Source organism: Siniperca chuatsi, linkage group LG16, assembly GCF_020085105.1.
Source record: "Siniperca chuatsi isolate FFG_IHB_CAS linkage group LG16, ASM2008510v1, whole genome shotgun sequence".
Taxonomy (NCBI): domain Eukaryota; kingdom Metazoa; phylum Chordata; class Actinopteri; order Centrarchiformes; family Sinipercidae; genus Siniperca; species Siniperca chuatsi.
In genome coordinates this window covers 12,607,784-12,622,758 of record NC_058057.1, presented here as the reverse complement: position 1 = coordinate 12,622,758, position 14,975 = coordinate 12,607,784, and the positions used below count along the sequence as shown (strand labels likewise).

At 40.9% G+C, this 14,975-nt stretch overlaps 2 protein-coding genes across 21 annotated transcripts in view; one reads left to right on the top strand and one right to left on the bottom strand.

Moving 5' to 3' along the window:
* The window catches only part of LOC122862710 (clathrin coat assembly protein AP180-like), a 30,442-nt gene extending 26,730 nt beyond the window's left edge, over positions 1 to 3,712 (top strand). For 15 of the 20 annotated variants that reach the window (XM_044168281.1, XM_044168288.1, XM_044168280.1 and 12 more), the window contains 5 exons: positions 104 to 165; positions 1,029 to 1,082; positions 1,244 to 1,321; positions 1,434 to 1,545; positions 2,425 to 3,712. In XM_044168281.1, coding sequence (XP_044024216.1) covers positions 104 to 165; positions 1,029 to 1,082; positions 1,244 to 1,321; positions 1,434 to 1,520 — 281 coding nt within the window. In that variant the 3' untranslated portion in view covers positions 1,521 to 1,545; positions 2,425 to 3,712. The remainder of the gene's footprint in view (positions 1 to 103; positions 166 to 1,028; positions 1,083 to 1,243; positions 1,322 to 1,433; positions 1,546 to 2,424) is intronic. The other 5 variants (XM_044168294.1, XM_044168282.1, XM_044168286.1 and 2 more) reach the window with 5 other exon arrangements.
* A 2-nt stretch (positions 3,713 to 3,714) lies between these two features.
* On the bottom strand, positions 3,715 to 7,403 carry LOC122862714 (serine protease 23-like). The gene is made up of 2 exons (XM_044168304.1): positions 7,180 to 7,403; positions 3,715 to 6,569 (listed from the first exon to the last, which is right to left on the bottom strand). The coding sequence occupies exon 2, from the start codon at positions 6,563 to 6,565 to the stop codon at positions 5,129 to 5,131; it is 1,437 nt and encodes a 478-aa protein (XP_044024239.1). The 5' UTR covers positions 6,566 to 6,569; positions 7,180 to 7,403; the 3' UTR covers positions 3,715 to 5,128.
* Between the last annotated feature and the right edge of the window lie 7,572 nt (positions 7,404 to 14,975).

Genomic DNA, 14,975 nt, shown 5'->3' with positions numbered 1-14,975 from the left:
CGAATGAGGGACTACATCGTCTTCTTAGTAATGTCAGTAAATGAAAACAGTAATTTTGCAGTACCTCTCTCTTTCTCTCTCTCTCTCTCTGTCTTTGTCTCAGATCTCACGATGGGGACTGCAGCGGCCCCTCAGGTAGCTCCCCCGTGTTGGGGTGCTCCCATGGTAAATGTTGTCTGTGTCTTATAGCATGGAGTGGAGCCGCATGGCAGCAACAGGCAGGGCATAGCAGCAATCACAAGCATTGCCTTCATCTGGCTCTCCAGGTTCCAGGTCCAATCATAGGCCTAGGAAACTGAGAGGCGTGGCAGTGAAGAAAGGACACAACACTTATAGCAAACTATAAATTACTGGGGGGGTTAATTTAAATGACATCTCATAGAACCTCACATGCACTGGTAGTAAATGTTTAGAAAATGGTCCAAATCAAGGGCAGAAATTAGGCAGATTTCAACATGCAGTCTTGGTTCAAAATCATTTTTATATTTCTGGAATATCTACTGGAGAGTGATGAAGTGGCAAATGATAGTGCCAAACTAAGAAGCTGTTGCTTGGAAACAGCTTCTTCTTCTCTTAAGTTTTTCTTTTAAGCCTTATATAGTCCAGGCAAGCCACCCAGTTCTACCACTCATAGCTGAACTCACCCCTCCATTGACACATTTGCTTCTTATGGCTATTTCAGTTGTCTTTTTGGCAACAACAGAAATGACACTCTCATCTGAAGGCTACCTGCAAAAAGCTTCACCTCTGCTCTCTAAATCCTTATGCATGTGTAAATCAATGACACTATTATTAACTATTAGGTTAAGTTAGGGCTTTTGTTGTGTCTTTTTTGTTTCTTCATTTGTTGTGCGCCAGCTTTTGATGTCTTCACTTTTGTGTGCTGCTAGAAATCTTTTACACATTGTCTAATTTTTTTTTAAATGTGTGTTAAAGCATTGTTTTGCAGTGTGTGTTTGTGTGTGTCTATCTTATATGTAGTGTAGTAACATCCCAACTCCTCCTCTCCCTCCCCTCCACACCTTTAGACCGTACCCATGGGTGTCCCTCCTTTTATGGGGACTCACCCCAGCTTCAGCATGGTAAGACCACCAGTCCAGTACGGTCTAGTAATGTCCCTGAACCAGTTTGGACATTACTGGACATTGATGGACAATTACCCCTTTAGGTGGCCCTCACACTCATCAGATGGCCGACATTGTGTCTTACTGTCTCTTTTTCCTTCCGTCTGTCTCTGTGTAAGCCTGGGGCACCAGGAGCTCCCATGATGCCCATGGTCAGGCCAGGCTTCCCTACCACCGGAGCAACTCCAGGAGCACCGGTAACACACTCACGCTTAAATGGATCATACACACTCATGACAGTTACATACATAAAGGTTATAGCTGCTCTGACAAAAGTAGTTTAAGTGCTAAAGGTAGATGTGTCTGCAGATGTCTCCCGGAGTGGCCCAGAGCCCGAGAAAGCCTCCACCACCAAGGAACGCCCTGGATGACCTCAACATTAAGGACTTCATGTAGACTGACTGACCTGTAAACCCCCAAGGTATATAGAAATGGAAAATAGAAAGCTGCAGGCTAACTTTAAGAACTGAGATGCATTCTTTTCACTTTGTCATGTCATAGCAAAGGTTATGGAGCAGAATCCTCTGTTGCACCAGACAACATTAGCCACATGTGAGCCATGTTTAATCCTGCAGTCTTGGCTAGCTAACAGGATTAACACACACTGAATGTGACCGTTAGTGCACTGGCTCCCGACCTTGGGGTCCCAAGAAAGATCACAGGTGTCACAAGATAATTAAAGGGAGTGACGTTTCTCTTTTATTTCTTGTGACATACTGGATACAATCACCTCTAAATAAATTACTTTTCAGTTGAACTGCTCACAAGAATAACCTCTGATGATATCATCAGAATGTCATCAGGGTCATCTCGGCTTGTCCTTGGAGACCACAAATACTTTGAAAGACATGGGAATTTACCAGGCTGGGAAGGTCCAGTGAAAAAATACTATTGGTTGCATTATGGGAAATATAGGATCCAGCTTAACCCACACTACTGACTAAAAGCCTGGATATCTCGCCCTCTGCTGTTTCAGTTTTGACCATTCCTTCTATCTCTTGCAAGCCCCCCAACTTAATTGAACTGCTGGAGTGCCCCTTTAAGAGATCACAAACCAAATAGGTTGGGAACCACCAGTGCAATTTATGTAAAGGACTGTTTTGAAATTTAACGCTTAAACAGCAGAGAGACATTATCAGAAATGTGATTTGAATGAAAGTATCACACATTTTATGAATTTAACTCTTTTCGGTTTTCAGAATCTGAGTTGGGCTGCCAGTCCGAACGTAGATTTTGTCTCCCTGTTTCTGAATCTCCTTCTCTGTCTGCTTGTTTTAATCAAGTTAAATTTTCTCTGTAGGTTTGTCATTGTGTCTGGAGCTCTGTGGATGTCTGCACTTCCCCACTGCCTTCCCTTCAGTCATGCCCCAGCCCCTTCAGCCAACCAGCCATTACATCTTCGACCTTTTCTCTCATACCAGCTGCGACCCCTAAAAAAACCTGCCCTCCTTATCTAATGTTGTAGCACAACTGTGAATGTGAACCCTAGATACAGAAAAACAAAATTCTGTTTATGTGTGTGTGGGTGTGTGTGTAATTCAGTGTTAACCTTTACTTAATATACTATGGAAAAATGAACAAAAAAAATAATAAATGTGTATTTAGATTCATTCTGGATTTCCGCATATCAGCTGACTTGGAATGGTGGATATTTGTTGGTTTCTTTGCGCATCTCCCAGACGAGGACTGTGTTGTTAAATGTGGACTGTATTCGGTGTGTGTAACTTCACTGGCCAACCCCAACTCCCACTCCTCTACCCTGTTGTCCAAACTAATACTGAGCTATGTTTATGTCATTAAAAACTTGGTTGTACCTGTATCTGCTTGGCCATCCATCCTCCCACCTGTCTACTTCAAGTTTTTGGAGAACAATTCTTGATCAAAATGTACCTGAAAACAACTTGCACTGCAAATCTGGATTTATCATCGAACACATCACGTTGTGTTCAGTTTCATTTTTACTTTATCTTTTTTTAGGGACTCTATGAAACATGCAAACATTTGTGACTGTGTTCAAATTGACATATGCATTTCAGACTATTTTAAATGATAGATTATACATATTTTCTTTGATGTTTATTTTGAGAGAAAAAAATGTATCATATATTTTTAGTTATGTCAAATTATATGGTTGGAAAAAAAAGGCAAGTAGACTAAAAATATTTCCACCTTCTTTGTACATACCTCTCAATCTGTAATCAAAGGCAGTATTGAATGGAAACTTTGCCCCAACTGTTTACTGTTGCGCCCTCTGCTGGTGTGGAGTGATACTGCATCGTAGCATGCAACACAGGCCGATATGGGATGCATTCTAATGCTCTCAGAGAGCTCCTTTCCTAGCATTTGTGTATATGATTGGAATGTGGCCTCAGTCCTCTTTGGGTCATTTGTGACGTAGGAGCGGTCGGTACGTTTGATCATGTACTGTCACTGGAAGTCTTGAGGACTCTCACTGTAAAGCACTGAAGTATACGCTGGATGTTCTGTGTGTTGTTTATTTCCAAAAGTGACTGTATCTTAATCCATTGTGGCAATGACAAAAGTGTTGAAAGAAAAATAAAGTTGACTACGACACATAAAAACTAAAAGAATGTGGATAAATAATGTTTGCTAAGTATTCATATGAAGGCTGTGTTGTTGTTTTTTTGGATGGCATCGTCCTCCCTCCCTCGCCCCCACCTGCATGTGAGTCCAAATGAGATGCAATAAAAGACAAATACACTGATCCAAACTACCCTCATGGCTCATCACTTATCTCTGCTCTGCTTTTGTCAGTATGTTGTTTGAAAATTCAACATTTTTATTTTATTATCAGAATTTAATTATTTCTGTTGACAAAAATTGTTTGTGGCATGAACATTCCTTAAGTTCAATAACAGACTAAATTACAATACAAGAAATTGTTACTCGCTTTTAAATGTCAGAAAATACACATGTATGTTGTGTAGACCCAGTACAGTAGCAGTCTTGGATTATAGGTTTCCTGATTTGGCCTGACACTGAAGAGGTGAGTTCATCTCAGAGAAAAAGAGAAACAATTTGGTCTTAAATGTGTCAAAATTTCAAAAGTCATTTTGCTCTTATTCTTACAGTTAAGAATAAGTGCCATGCATGAACATTACTAAATATTAAGACTCGGTCTCAGGTCTCCTGTGTTAGTTAGGAGTGACCAGCAGTGGCTACACACTTTCCATATTTTGGAAATGTATGATGATAAATTAATAAAAGATACAGTTGTCCTAAGACCCACACTCTTATACAACATGAAAACAGGATGGTTTCAGCATTAATACAAACATTCACATGTTAGTGCCAGTCTCCCTAATGTTTGTATTACCCTCATTTATAACAATTACAAAAAGTGAAATAATAATTGTTAGCTGAGCAGTGAAATACATGAATTCTAGTTAGTTTGAAAGACAATGAGTAGCAAAACACAGAAATTAAAAATTAAACTGATTCTAAATATTTAAACTTGCCAGTAAACTTTTTAAAGGGGAACTCCACTGATTTTACACTGATCTTACACATCACCCTAACCTTTTCAAAATATCCCAAACAGCATTGATTAACATTGTCATTATAGCTGTAGGGGAAATATCTTCTATAAGCTTTCTTCATCCTGCAATATATTGAAGCATTTATAATGTTGGACACAATTAATGATGGGCAGGCTTAATCATGATGAGGTGTGCATGAAGCCGTGATGCAGCCATGACACATAACCTTTGGAGGCGTGCTATTGGCTTGAGTGCTTGAGGAAGGGCGTTTTGGGTGGACATGATTGCAGCCCTCAACTGACAACACTGCTGTCTTCACTTTTAAACATTTGTGTCACGTTTGTGTTTGTACAAAGCTTCTAAGTCCTACATTTTTCAACTCATAAGTCAAAGTTTAAGAAAATTCTTAAGACTATTTTTTTGTTATACATATGGGCCCAGATCTTTGAGTCTCTTTGAAAGTGACAGCCAATATGTTTCTCTTGTAGATCCATTGCTTTGCAGTCAAACCTCTTTACAAAGAAGTGGATCTCCATGGATCCAGTGACAGATCTGGGCATATTTGGGTGGAGTGATCCTCACTGCAACATTAAAGTCCTTCCGCTCACCTCCCTCCATCTCTACCCACTGATGGCCTGAAAACACCCCAATCACCCTCCGCTGCCACTTCCCTTTCCTGCCTGCGTCTCCCACTTCCTTCCTCAGACGAATGTAAACACCTGCACCTGTAGAGCCCGGCTGCGCATCACAGTGCTGGTACATCAAATTGTCAGACTCGTTTGTCACTGAACAAAAACGGTAAACCACCTTCTCATCTCCACGCCCGTCCAGCAGGCTTTTGTCAGCGTCATAGCCTGAAAAGTGGATCCGTGCCAGGGGTGTGGCAGAGGGCGCCACTCCGAGCTCCATGTACTTTTGTTTGATGGGTCGTCTCAGCTCCAGAAGAGCGTAATCATAGTCAGTGGACACTGAGTTGGTGGAGCTCTCGGTTTGGATCCATCCTTGAGGGATTTGGGTTTGTTTAACTCGTGACCAACGGAAGACAGGCTGCTTCCTGGGTTCAGCACTACGTTGTATACGGTTGAGACTTTTTCGTCTCCCTCCTCGTCCTCCTCTCTTGAACTCACCTATATTGCCATGATCAGCTGTACCCTCCTCACCCTCTTTTCTTCCCCTGCGCTTCCTGCCTTTGCCTCCCTTTCTCCCTCTCACTACATCTCCACCTATACTATTCTGCTCCTCACCTTCCTCCATTATCTGCTCCTCACCTCTCTCCCCCTCTCCTTTCCTCCCACCCCTCCGCCGCCCTCCTCTCCTCCTACCCCCTCTTCTTCTTTTAGTCTTGAGCTGTAACACCCCTACTCTAAGCCTTCTGGCAGCCTCTAGGTAGTCCCTCCCATCATGGATGCAGTGTGCCGCTGTTAACACATGTTTCTGAGATATTAGGACTCCAGAGCAGCCTGTGGAGAGACGGACAGCAGTGGAGAAAGGGTAGTTGGTGATGAAATGCGAGTCAGAGATCACAAAGCGTCCATCTGCTCCGTAAACCTGCCGTTTCCTGCGGGTATGAGCTGGTGAGTGGGCCGGTGTTCCTGCAGACGTCTTGTTAAAACCCTGCAAACTGATATCTGTATGCGTGCGAGTGCCATTCTCATAGATTGTCTCATATCCCAGAATCCTCTCTTGCTCAGTCTGGTCCATAGGTGGTAGGCTGCTTTGACACTCAATTCCACAGAGTGTCTTTGTCCCTCCTCTCTCCTCATCCTCCTCCTGGCCTCTGAACAAAGGCGTGTTTAAATGTTCTGTGTGCGTGTCCAGGAGCACCGGGAGACTCTGCCTGGTCCACCTGTACGCCTCGGTGCTCTCATCCTTACCAAAGACTCCAGAAACCGTCAGGGCAGCTGCACAGAGCAGCAGACACTGGAAGTGATTGAGTCCCATCCCACTGAAAAGAAAGACACACAGAGATAGAAATGACTATTACCAAGGTGTGGAGAGAAATACATTGTTCCAAACCTGAATTGCCACTAACATCTCATTTTTTCTATCAGGCCAAGAGAGAAATACTATGCATCCCACGCTCCCACAGCTCTTACTAGTAGCATTTATGTTGCTTTTACATATTATATGGCCAGCAGAGGGCGCAGCAGCTCAATTTCTAAACAATAAAGCACAGAGCAGCAAAGCTTAAGTGATGTCTGTGATATTTTACTTTAAATTGACACGAGGTGTCTGCAAATGAATCAATAGAATGCATAGTTCAAAATACAGGTAATGCTATTTTTAATACATGCAACAGACTTTAACTCATTTTAACTCATTTAGAGACACAAAGAACATTTTTGACTTTAATGTGATATTATTCTATTAACCTATTTAAAGAGTTAGACATCTTAAAAAAGAAGTTAACCAGTCTGAAACCCAATATAAGTAAGAAACAACACTGGTAAAAAGAAGATGCAGAGAAAACTTTGCTTTTGTAAACAATATTAAGAGGACAGATAGTGATGTGATTTTATTTTAAAAAGACAACACAAAGTCCAAAACTTTCCTACCTGCAAAGATTCAAATAAACACTCCAAAACTTCGAGTAAATGTTCTCCTTCTTATTAATAAAAAATCCTCTCTGTCCAAACGGTTTCCAGCAGACTGGGTTCCATCATTTCCTGGGCTAAAAAAACAAAACAAACTGGAGCGCGAGAAACTGTCTGCTATGATCCTCACTGAAATCTACATCCCACTCTGATGCAGAAAAAAGTGACGAGCAAACAGGCAGAAGGGGGAGAAAGCCAGGAGGGAGCAAACATGAATGCAGTTTTTGATCATGTGATGATATTACATTTTAGGTCAAAAGTGGAGCCATGTGGAGAGAATCTGGGATTCCGCAAATATTTGTATTACATCGGGAATAAGCACAGAATACCAGTGATGCTTTCAATAGAAAGAAATTGATTTAGATGTAAAGCTATTTACAGAGACATCTACTGTCAAAATGTTGCCTTTGATGATAGGCAGTGATATCACACTGACAAATGATGTTTGTACACTTGCAAGGATAGCAGGATTTAGTTAGAGTAAATCACCTGAAAGTTTCTATTGCAAACAAAATACGCTAGATGAGATTTAAAGTTCATTCTTGGCCTTGGAAACAGCATTCTGAGAGATTTCTGGTGGGTTATCCCCCTTACCAGGATGCACCGATCTTATACATCACCACACTGAACCTTCTTTTTTTCACAGAACTGGATCTGACCAAGGATTACTGGCAGATTCCCTCATCACCAGAATCCACAGAAAAAAATGGATTTCTCCACGCCAGACGGTTTGTACCAATTTGTAGCACTTTTGTTCGGGTTGTTTGGACCCCCTGCCACTTTTCAGCATCCACTCACTGTATGCTGCCACCTACCTGGATGATATTATCATCCATAGTAGCAACTGGGGCAGCATATGCGGCAGGTGGCGGCAGTGCTCGAGTCCTTGAGGCTGACGGGGAAGTGAAGTGAAGTGTTCAGATGGGCAGCAGGAGATTCGACATCTGGGGTACCACTTGGACAAAGGAATGGTGTGTCCCCAGTTAGACAAGACAGCAGCGATTGCAGCCTGTCCAAAGCCCAAGTCTAAAAGGGATGTGAGGGCATTCTTGGGATTAGCCGGCTGTTACAGGTGCTTCATCCCGGCCTTTTCAGAGCTGACTAGCCTCCTGACTGACCTCACCTGCAAGGGTGCCTCAGATCTGGTCCAGTGGATGGAGCAGTGTCTTCGGGCATTCTAGGCTGTGAAACAGGCTCTCTGTGAGGAGCTGCTGCTCCACATCCCTTAACTTTTCTCTCCCTTTTCTCCTGCAGACTGATGCATTGAACAGGGGGCTGGGGGACGTTTTGTCCCAGGAGTTGGGGACCATCCCATGCTGTAACTCATCTGGAAGCTGGCAAAGAAAGAGTTTAAGTACAGCAAAGTGGAGAAGGTTTGTCTAGCCATCAAGTTGGCGGTCAGTACCTTCCGCTATTACTTGTGTCCACTCCATTCATCTGAGCCCCCAAGTGTCACTCTCATGTCACAAATAAGTTGAACGTGATTTCAAAAAATATATACTACATTTAGGGTGAAAGCATGTGTGTGCATCATGTATTTTGTTTTACTAAAAGCAAACATGATGAGTTGTTGTTGTTGTCCCAAACAAACTGGGATTATTGTGTGAAAAAGACTTTAACTTCTTCACTGTTGCAATATATCTATATATGAAAAGGAGTTCTCAGGAAACAGAATATGAGAAAATACATCTGAGAATGTAGCCTTTCAAAAATATGCAGTCATAATGGACCATGTGATAATTTCCTTTGCATCTAAAATGACTGCTTCCTTTTTTTTCTTCCTTTTTAAACACATCAAAGACGATCATCTTCCTCTGACTGACTGCACATTTGCCATCATCACTAGCTCAGTGCACAACATTTAGCTTCTCTGCCAGCAGGTTTGCAGCATGGAACAAGTCATCTCCACTGTGGTCCCCTCTAACATCTCCTCCTCTCCTGGACAACCACCTCCTGCCTGGAACTCCAGCTTTGTGGTCCCTGCGGTGGTGCTGTCCCTATGCTTCCTGCTGGGAGTTCCTGGAAACATCGCCATGATCATCCTCAAACCAAACTGCAAACACCTGTCCAGTGTCCAGTATTCTGGATTTTACAGGGAGCCAGCAGTGCAGAGAAGCTAATATTGGAGAAATATCATTTCTTTTCCTAGTTCTTGTCTGTACACATGCATTCTGGATCAAGTGGAGAGTCTTAAGGGACTTATTCGGGCAACCGGACAATAAGGAATGGCAGCAGTCCACCAAGAAGTAACAAATGCATGCACTTTTTTAAATTTTTCAGCATCATTTTGAGACAGGATATGCCAGATTTTTGCAATGTTACGTAGGTGAAAAAAGGCAGTCCTTGAAGTTTCTTTCATGTGGGAGTTAAAGGATAAATCCTGATCAAAGATAACTCCGAGGTTCCTTACAGTGCTGCTGGAGGCCAGGGTAATGCCATCTAGAGTAACTATATCTTTAGATAATGTGTCTCAGAGATGTTTGGGGCCAAGTACAATAACTTCAGTTTTGTCTGAGTTTAACATCAGAAAGTTGCAGGTCATCCAGGTCTTTATGTCTTTAAGGCATGCTTGAAGATTAGTTAACTGGTTAGTTTCATCTGGCTTGATCGATAGATATAATTAGGTATCATCTGCATAACAACGAAAGTTTATGGAGTGTTTCCTAATAATATTGCCTAGAAGAAGCATATATAAGGTGAATAGAATTGGTCCAAGCACAGAAACATCTTAGCTTTTATGGGAGCGATCCAATCAGAGGAAACAACAGTTAATGAAAAGACTGACTTGTGTTGGAATGCATCCAATGACAGGAATGACCATTGGCTCCATTGTTTAGCAACAGACAGACATATGGACAGACAAGAGGAAGGAGAAAGAGAGAGGGAGAGTGTGTGTTTATCTCCTCACGCCTTGATTATTGTAACAGCCTGTTCACTTGTCTTAATCAAAAAGCTCTGACACGACTGCAGACTGTACAAAACTCAGCTGCTAGGCTGTTAACCAGGACCAAGAAGTATGACCACATAACACCTGTTTTAGCCTCTTTACACTGGCTCCCTGTTGGTTTTAGGATTGATTTTAAGATCTTGTTGATTACTTTTAAGGCTCTTCATGGCCTGGCCCCAGATTATATTTTAGACCTTGTAATCCCTTATGAACCTTCACGTAGTTTGAGATCTTCGGGCAGGGGTCTCCTGTCTGTTCCTGAGTCTAGGATGAAAACTAAGGGGGACAGAGCTTTTGCTATCAGGGCCCCGAGGCTCTGGAACAACTTGCCCGAAGAAATTAGATTGTCTGAGTCAGTGTCTTCGTTTAAATCTCATCTCAAAACACATTTTTATCTGAAAGCATATCCTGATTTTACGTGAACTGGCTGTTTATTTTACTGTTTATTTTATTGCTTTTCTGTATTTCATGTGTTTTATTTCTTTATATTTCGTCATTCACTGTGTTATTTTATTTTTCTTGTTGTGAAGCACTTTGTACTTTGTTTTGATAAGTGCTCTATAAATAAAGTTTTATTATTATTATTATTATAAGTAGGTAGCAGTGGTGGAGGAAGTATTCAGATCCTTTACTTAAGTAAAAGTAACAATACCACACTGTAAAAATACACCAACTAAAAGTTCTGCATTGAAAATGTTACTTGTAAAAGTTTGACATTTTGGAAAAATCACTTATTCGCTTTCTGACAGAGTTAGATGAGAAGATTGATACCACTCATGTCTGTGCATAAATATGAAGCTACAGTCAGCAGCTGGCTAACTTCGCTTAGCATAAAAACTGGAAACGAGGGGAAACAGCTAGTAAAAGAAATCAGCCTACCCCTACCTCTAAAGCTTCATCAGAATCAGCTTTATTGGCCAAGTATGTGTACACATCCATTGACTCAGTTTTTTCATTGCTCTCAGTGGGCAATGGGCAAGGACAACAAAGCTGAACAAATATAGATAAAAGAATAGACTATTATGTACGCAAGTATGTGAAAAAATAGGCGTGTATATAAATATATATATATAAAGCACCAATGACCAACAACAAAAATAAAATGTCTATATATAAGGCAAGTGTTTTTGTAAGTTATAAACAATACAAATAGTGCAAAGTAATAAATATTAAAAGGATACATGGAGTCTATGATTATGTACAGAATATGGATGTATACACAGTGATTTTGGTTTCCAATGTAGTGAGTCCCCGGGACCCACAGGTGGTCATTTGAGTGGGTCCCTAATAAAATTTGTGTTTTTTGACAAATTGTAGTGTTAAACTCATTTTATCGATACTACAACTGTTATCTACAGTTTACTCTTATCGGTTCTTTTTCATTACTAAAAAATTGCTTTTTTCAAAATATGTTCTTGAAAAAAAATTCAATTCAGAAAAGGATTAGAATTAAATATTTTAAATATAACTAAATGTTGTTTCTAGAGCAGCGGTCACTATATAAACTCAATAATATTTCACTGAAAACAAATCCAAAATGTCAATAAATCATATTCCTGACATCGAAATAATGAGTAAAGTTTAGAAAGAATGAAGAACACAGACATCAGTCAGTATCAGTGCTTCCTCCTGTCCTCTGTCTACCTCCCTCTGCTGCTGCTGTGATTCACTGCAGGTAAGTTACCGCTGGTAGAGAGAGGACGGGCTGGTTTGTCTCTGCCAGCAGTAAGTTTACAAAAATGTACAAATTTTAAGATATGTAACAAACTAAGCTAAACAGTTAGACTACATACAGACAGCTTTCGTTTTAGCTTGTTCATAACAATTAGCTATTAGCCGAGCTAGTGCACTGTGCTTGTGTAAACCTAGCGCTGGTGGATCAGACTGCGGACAGAGCAGATTAAAATATTGCTTTCTACATGTTTATGCTTGTTGACCAGGTGTATTGATAAAGTATTGGCTTTTTACTCGTAAAAGTTTTATTGCACTTACTTACGAGTAACGAGTGTAGTTGTCATCACCTCGAGTGCAGTTGTCATCTCCACCGCTTCTCTGCTGTTCTGACTGTGCTCCATGTGTGTGTGCGTGTGTGTGCGTGTGTGTGCTCAGCCCTGACACAGAGAGCAGGTGAGAAGCTAGTAATAGCTAGTAATAGCCAGCCTAGTAATAAATGACACCAAGGTTTTTGACAGCGAGGTTTCTTTAGATTATTTCTATGATTTCAACATGTATTTGTTGTTCACAATGTAGCACTGTCAGGGAAATAATAGGGTGCATCCCCTGGACGCGTCAATAGTGAGTTTACTGCATTCTTTTACTTAAGTACAGTACTTGAGTACACTCCACAGCTGTTTATTATCCACTTTGTAACCTCTCTTCTGTCTGTCTGTGTGCTCATATTATGTTGGTCATTGTAATGTCTTCTAAATGGTATATGTAGAGTGCCCCAGGACAATAGCAGTGCGGTTCCAAAGATAACTTCCAGAGAATTTCTCAGTTAAAGGTTTCACTTAATTTTCTTAACGGCCTCTGTGACTGTACATAGCCACTGTACAAATAATTCTCAATAATGCTCTGTATTGTTCTTCCGCTGATGTGTCTCATGATCTCCAGCCTTTACCTTTTGTCCTTTATTTTCATTCATTTCTGGGGGGACTGGAACTGACACTTTGATATGTTTGGTGAACCAGGGGGTCCAGGGGGTCTTCCCCTGTGCGTGTGGCTGAGATGTGGGGGTTTTTCCTGGAGTAACTGCTGGTCATGCCCTCAGAGGCCGAGGAAGCGCCATCATTTATGTTCTCTCCTCAGGCTGTGTGGAGAGCAGTCTGGGTCAACTCATAACCCTTTTTGTGCTGAACTCCATTGAGACACCACTGTAAAAAAACAGTCCAACCAAAGGGTCACAAGTGCTGCAGGAGAGCGTGTACTTTGTGTGTGTGCTTTTTGTGACTCAGTATTTCCCCCAGCTGCTCCTGTGGGCCCAGGCAGGGTTTTCTCTGGCCAGATCTCAACAAAGAAAGCATCCCTTTCCCACGCAAGGCTGACTTCTCCTCTAAATTCAGTGTATATACTGCTGCCAAGATGCTTGCTCACAAAACGCAAACTTTTGTCATCAGTCAATCATTTTAAAGTGAATGTGCATGCTGAATGTCTTGTATGGTGTGTGTGTGTGTGTGTGTGTGTGTGTGTGTGTGTGTGTGTGTGTGTGTGTGTGTGTGTGTGTGTGTGTGTGAAAAACTAAATTAAGCAAATTATTTTTGTTTTATTATTTCTCTGTCAATACACTACATGCAGCTTGATGAAAAGATGTGGTGTTTAGTCATACAAAGCACAAATTATGATGTAATTATGGTTATGATGCCTATAAATCACATCCAGTACTTTGTGCAAATTATAATAAGATGTTAGTCACTCAGAATGTATCATGATAAATTGAAACTCACAGCTAAATCCAATCTAATCTAATCTAATAGCGCAAAACTTATTCCTGTTTTTGCTCAACAATCTGATGTGAAATTAATAGTTCTACATTTTGGGAAATTCACTTACTTGCCGAGAGTTTACGCTAAGCTAACCTAACCTAACCTAACCTAACCTAATTCTCTAGGCAGAATAGCTTCATATTTACCGTACAGACATGACAGTGGTATCAAACTTCTCATCTAACTCTCGGCAAGAAAGTGAATAAGAGTATTTCTCAAAATGTCGAACAATTCTTTTTAAACAGGGCTTATCTGTGCGTCTTTGGAAAATAATTTGTGGTTTTAATTAAAGGCCTACCTCCAAATTAAGACATTCAGTCAACTTAAAATAAAAAAATGCTTTTCTTATCCTAGATAATTAAATAACTGAAGATGTGGGAACCAATCAATGGGAAAGAAGCTGGTACTGTGACGTAATGAAAATAATTTAAATTTTTAATTTAAAATAAGTAGGGTTAAGTCTACAGAGGACTAGTGATAACAGTTACATTATTGCCCTGGGATGGTAGATGACTCATTGTTGCCTGCTCATTCCTCTCTTCTCACGCATCTAGGATTTGCTGTCCTTTTTCCCTCTCCTCATCCTTCAGTTACTAATCTGTCCTGTCTCATCCTGCCCTTTCTTTCACTCTGTCTGCTTTCTTTCTATTAAGTTGCATGTTTTATTAAAAGACCTCAAGTGATTTTTTTCTTTCTGTCTGTCTTTCTTTCCTTGCTCTCTTTATTCTCCCCCGGTTTCTTTCAGCTGGCAGTATTCACAGAGAAGCCAGGTGCAGAGAGAGATATGCGTAAGTAGAAAGCGAGGAGGAGAAGAGGAGCTGGCTTATCTTGGCTCTCTACACCTCCCTGGGCTTTACTGGTTCCTGTCCAACCGTAACTCTTAGTTTTAGTTGGATTTTGCAGCTAAGTGGAAAGTTTACACCTCAGCATCAATCTAATTAGAATATTCAGGCTCAATGTGACCTTCTGAGTCAGGGTTGGGTTCTTTGATAACGTGGCATTGGGATGCTCTGGTATCTCCAGCTGCAAGTATAAATCAACAAAGCTATGTAAATATAATGACTTGCCGACTTGCCGTAGCTCGCGAATGAAATGCCTCCTCTCTTTCTTTTCAAAACTTTGTTTGGGGAGAAAAGTTTGTGAGATGAAACAATCAGAAAAATATCCTGAGATGACTATGTGGGTGTGTATATGTGTTTGGTTAATTCTTCATGTGCATACACGTTGTTGGATGAGTTGTTTTATACAGACAGAACATTCCAAGTGATTTGCTAAGCAGTCATCAAGACTGTAAGGTGTTAAAGTTTATGCACTGAAAGCTATAATTA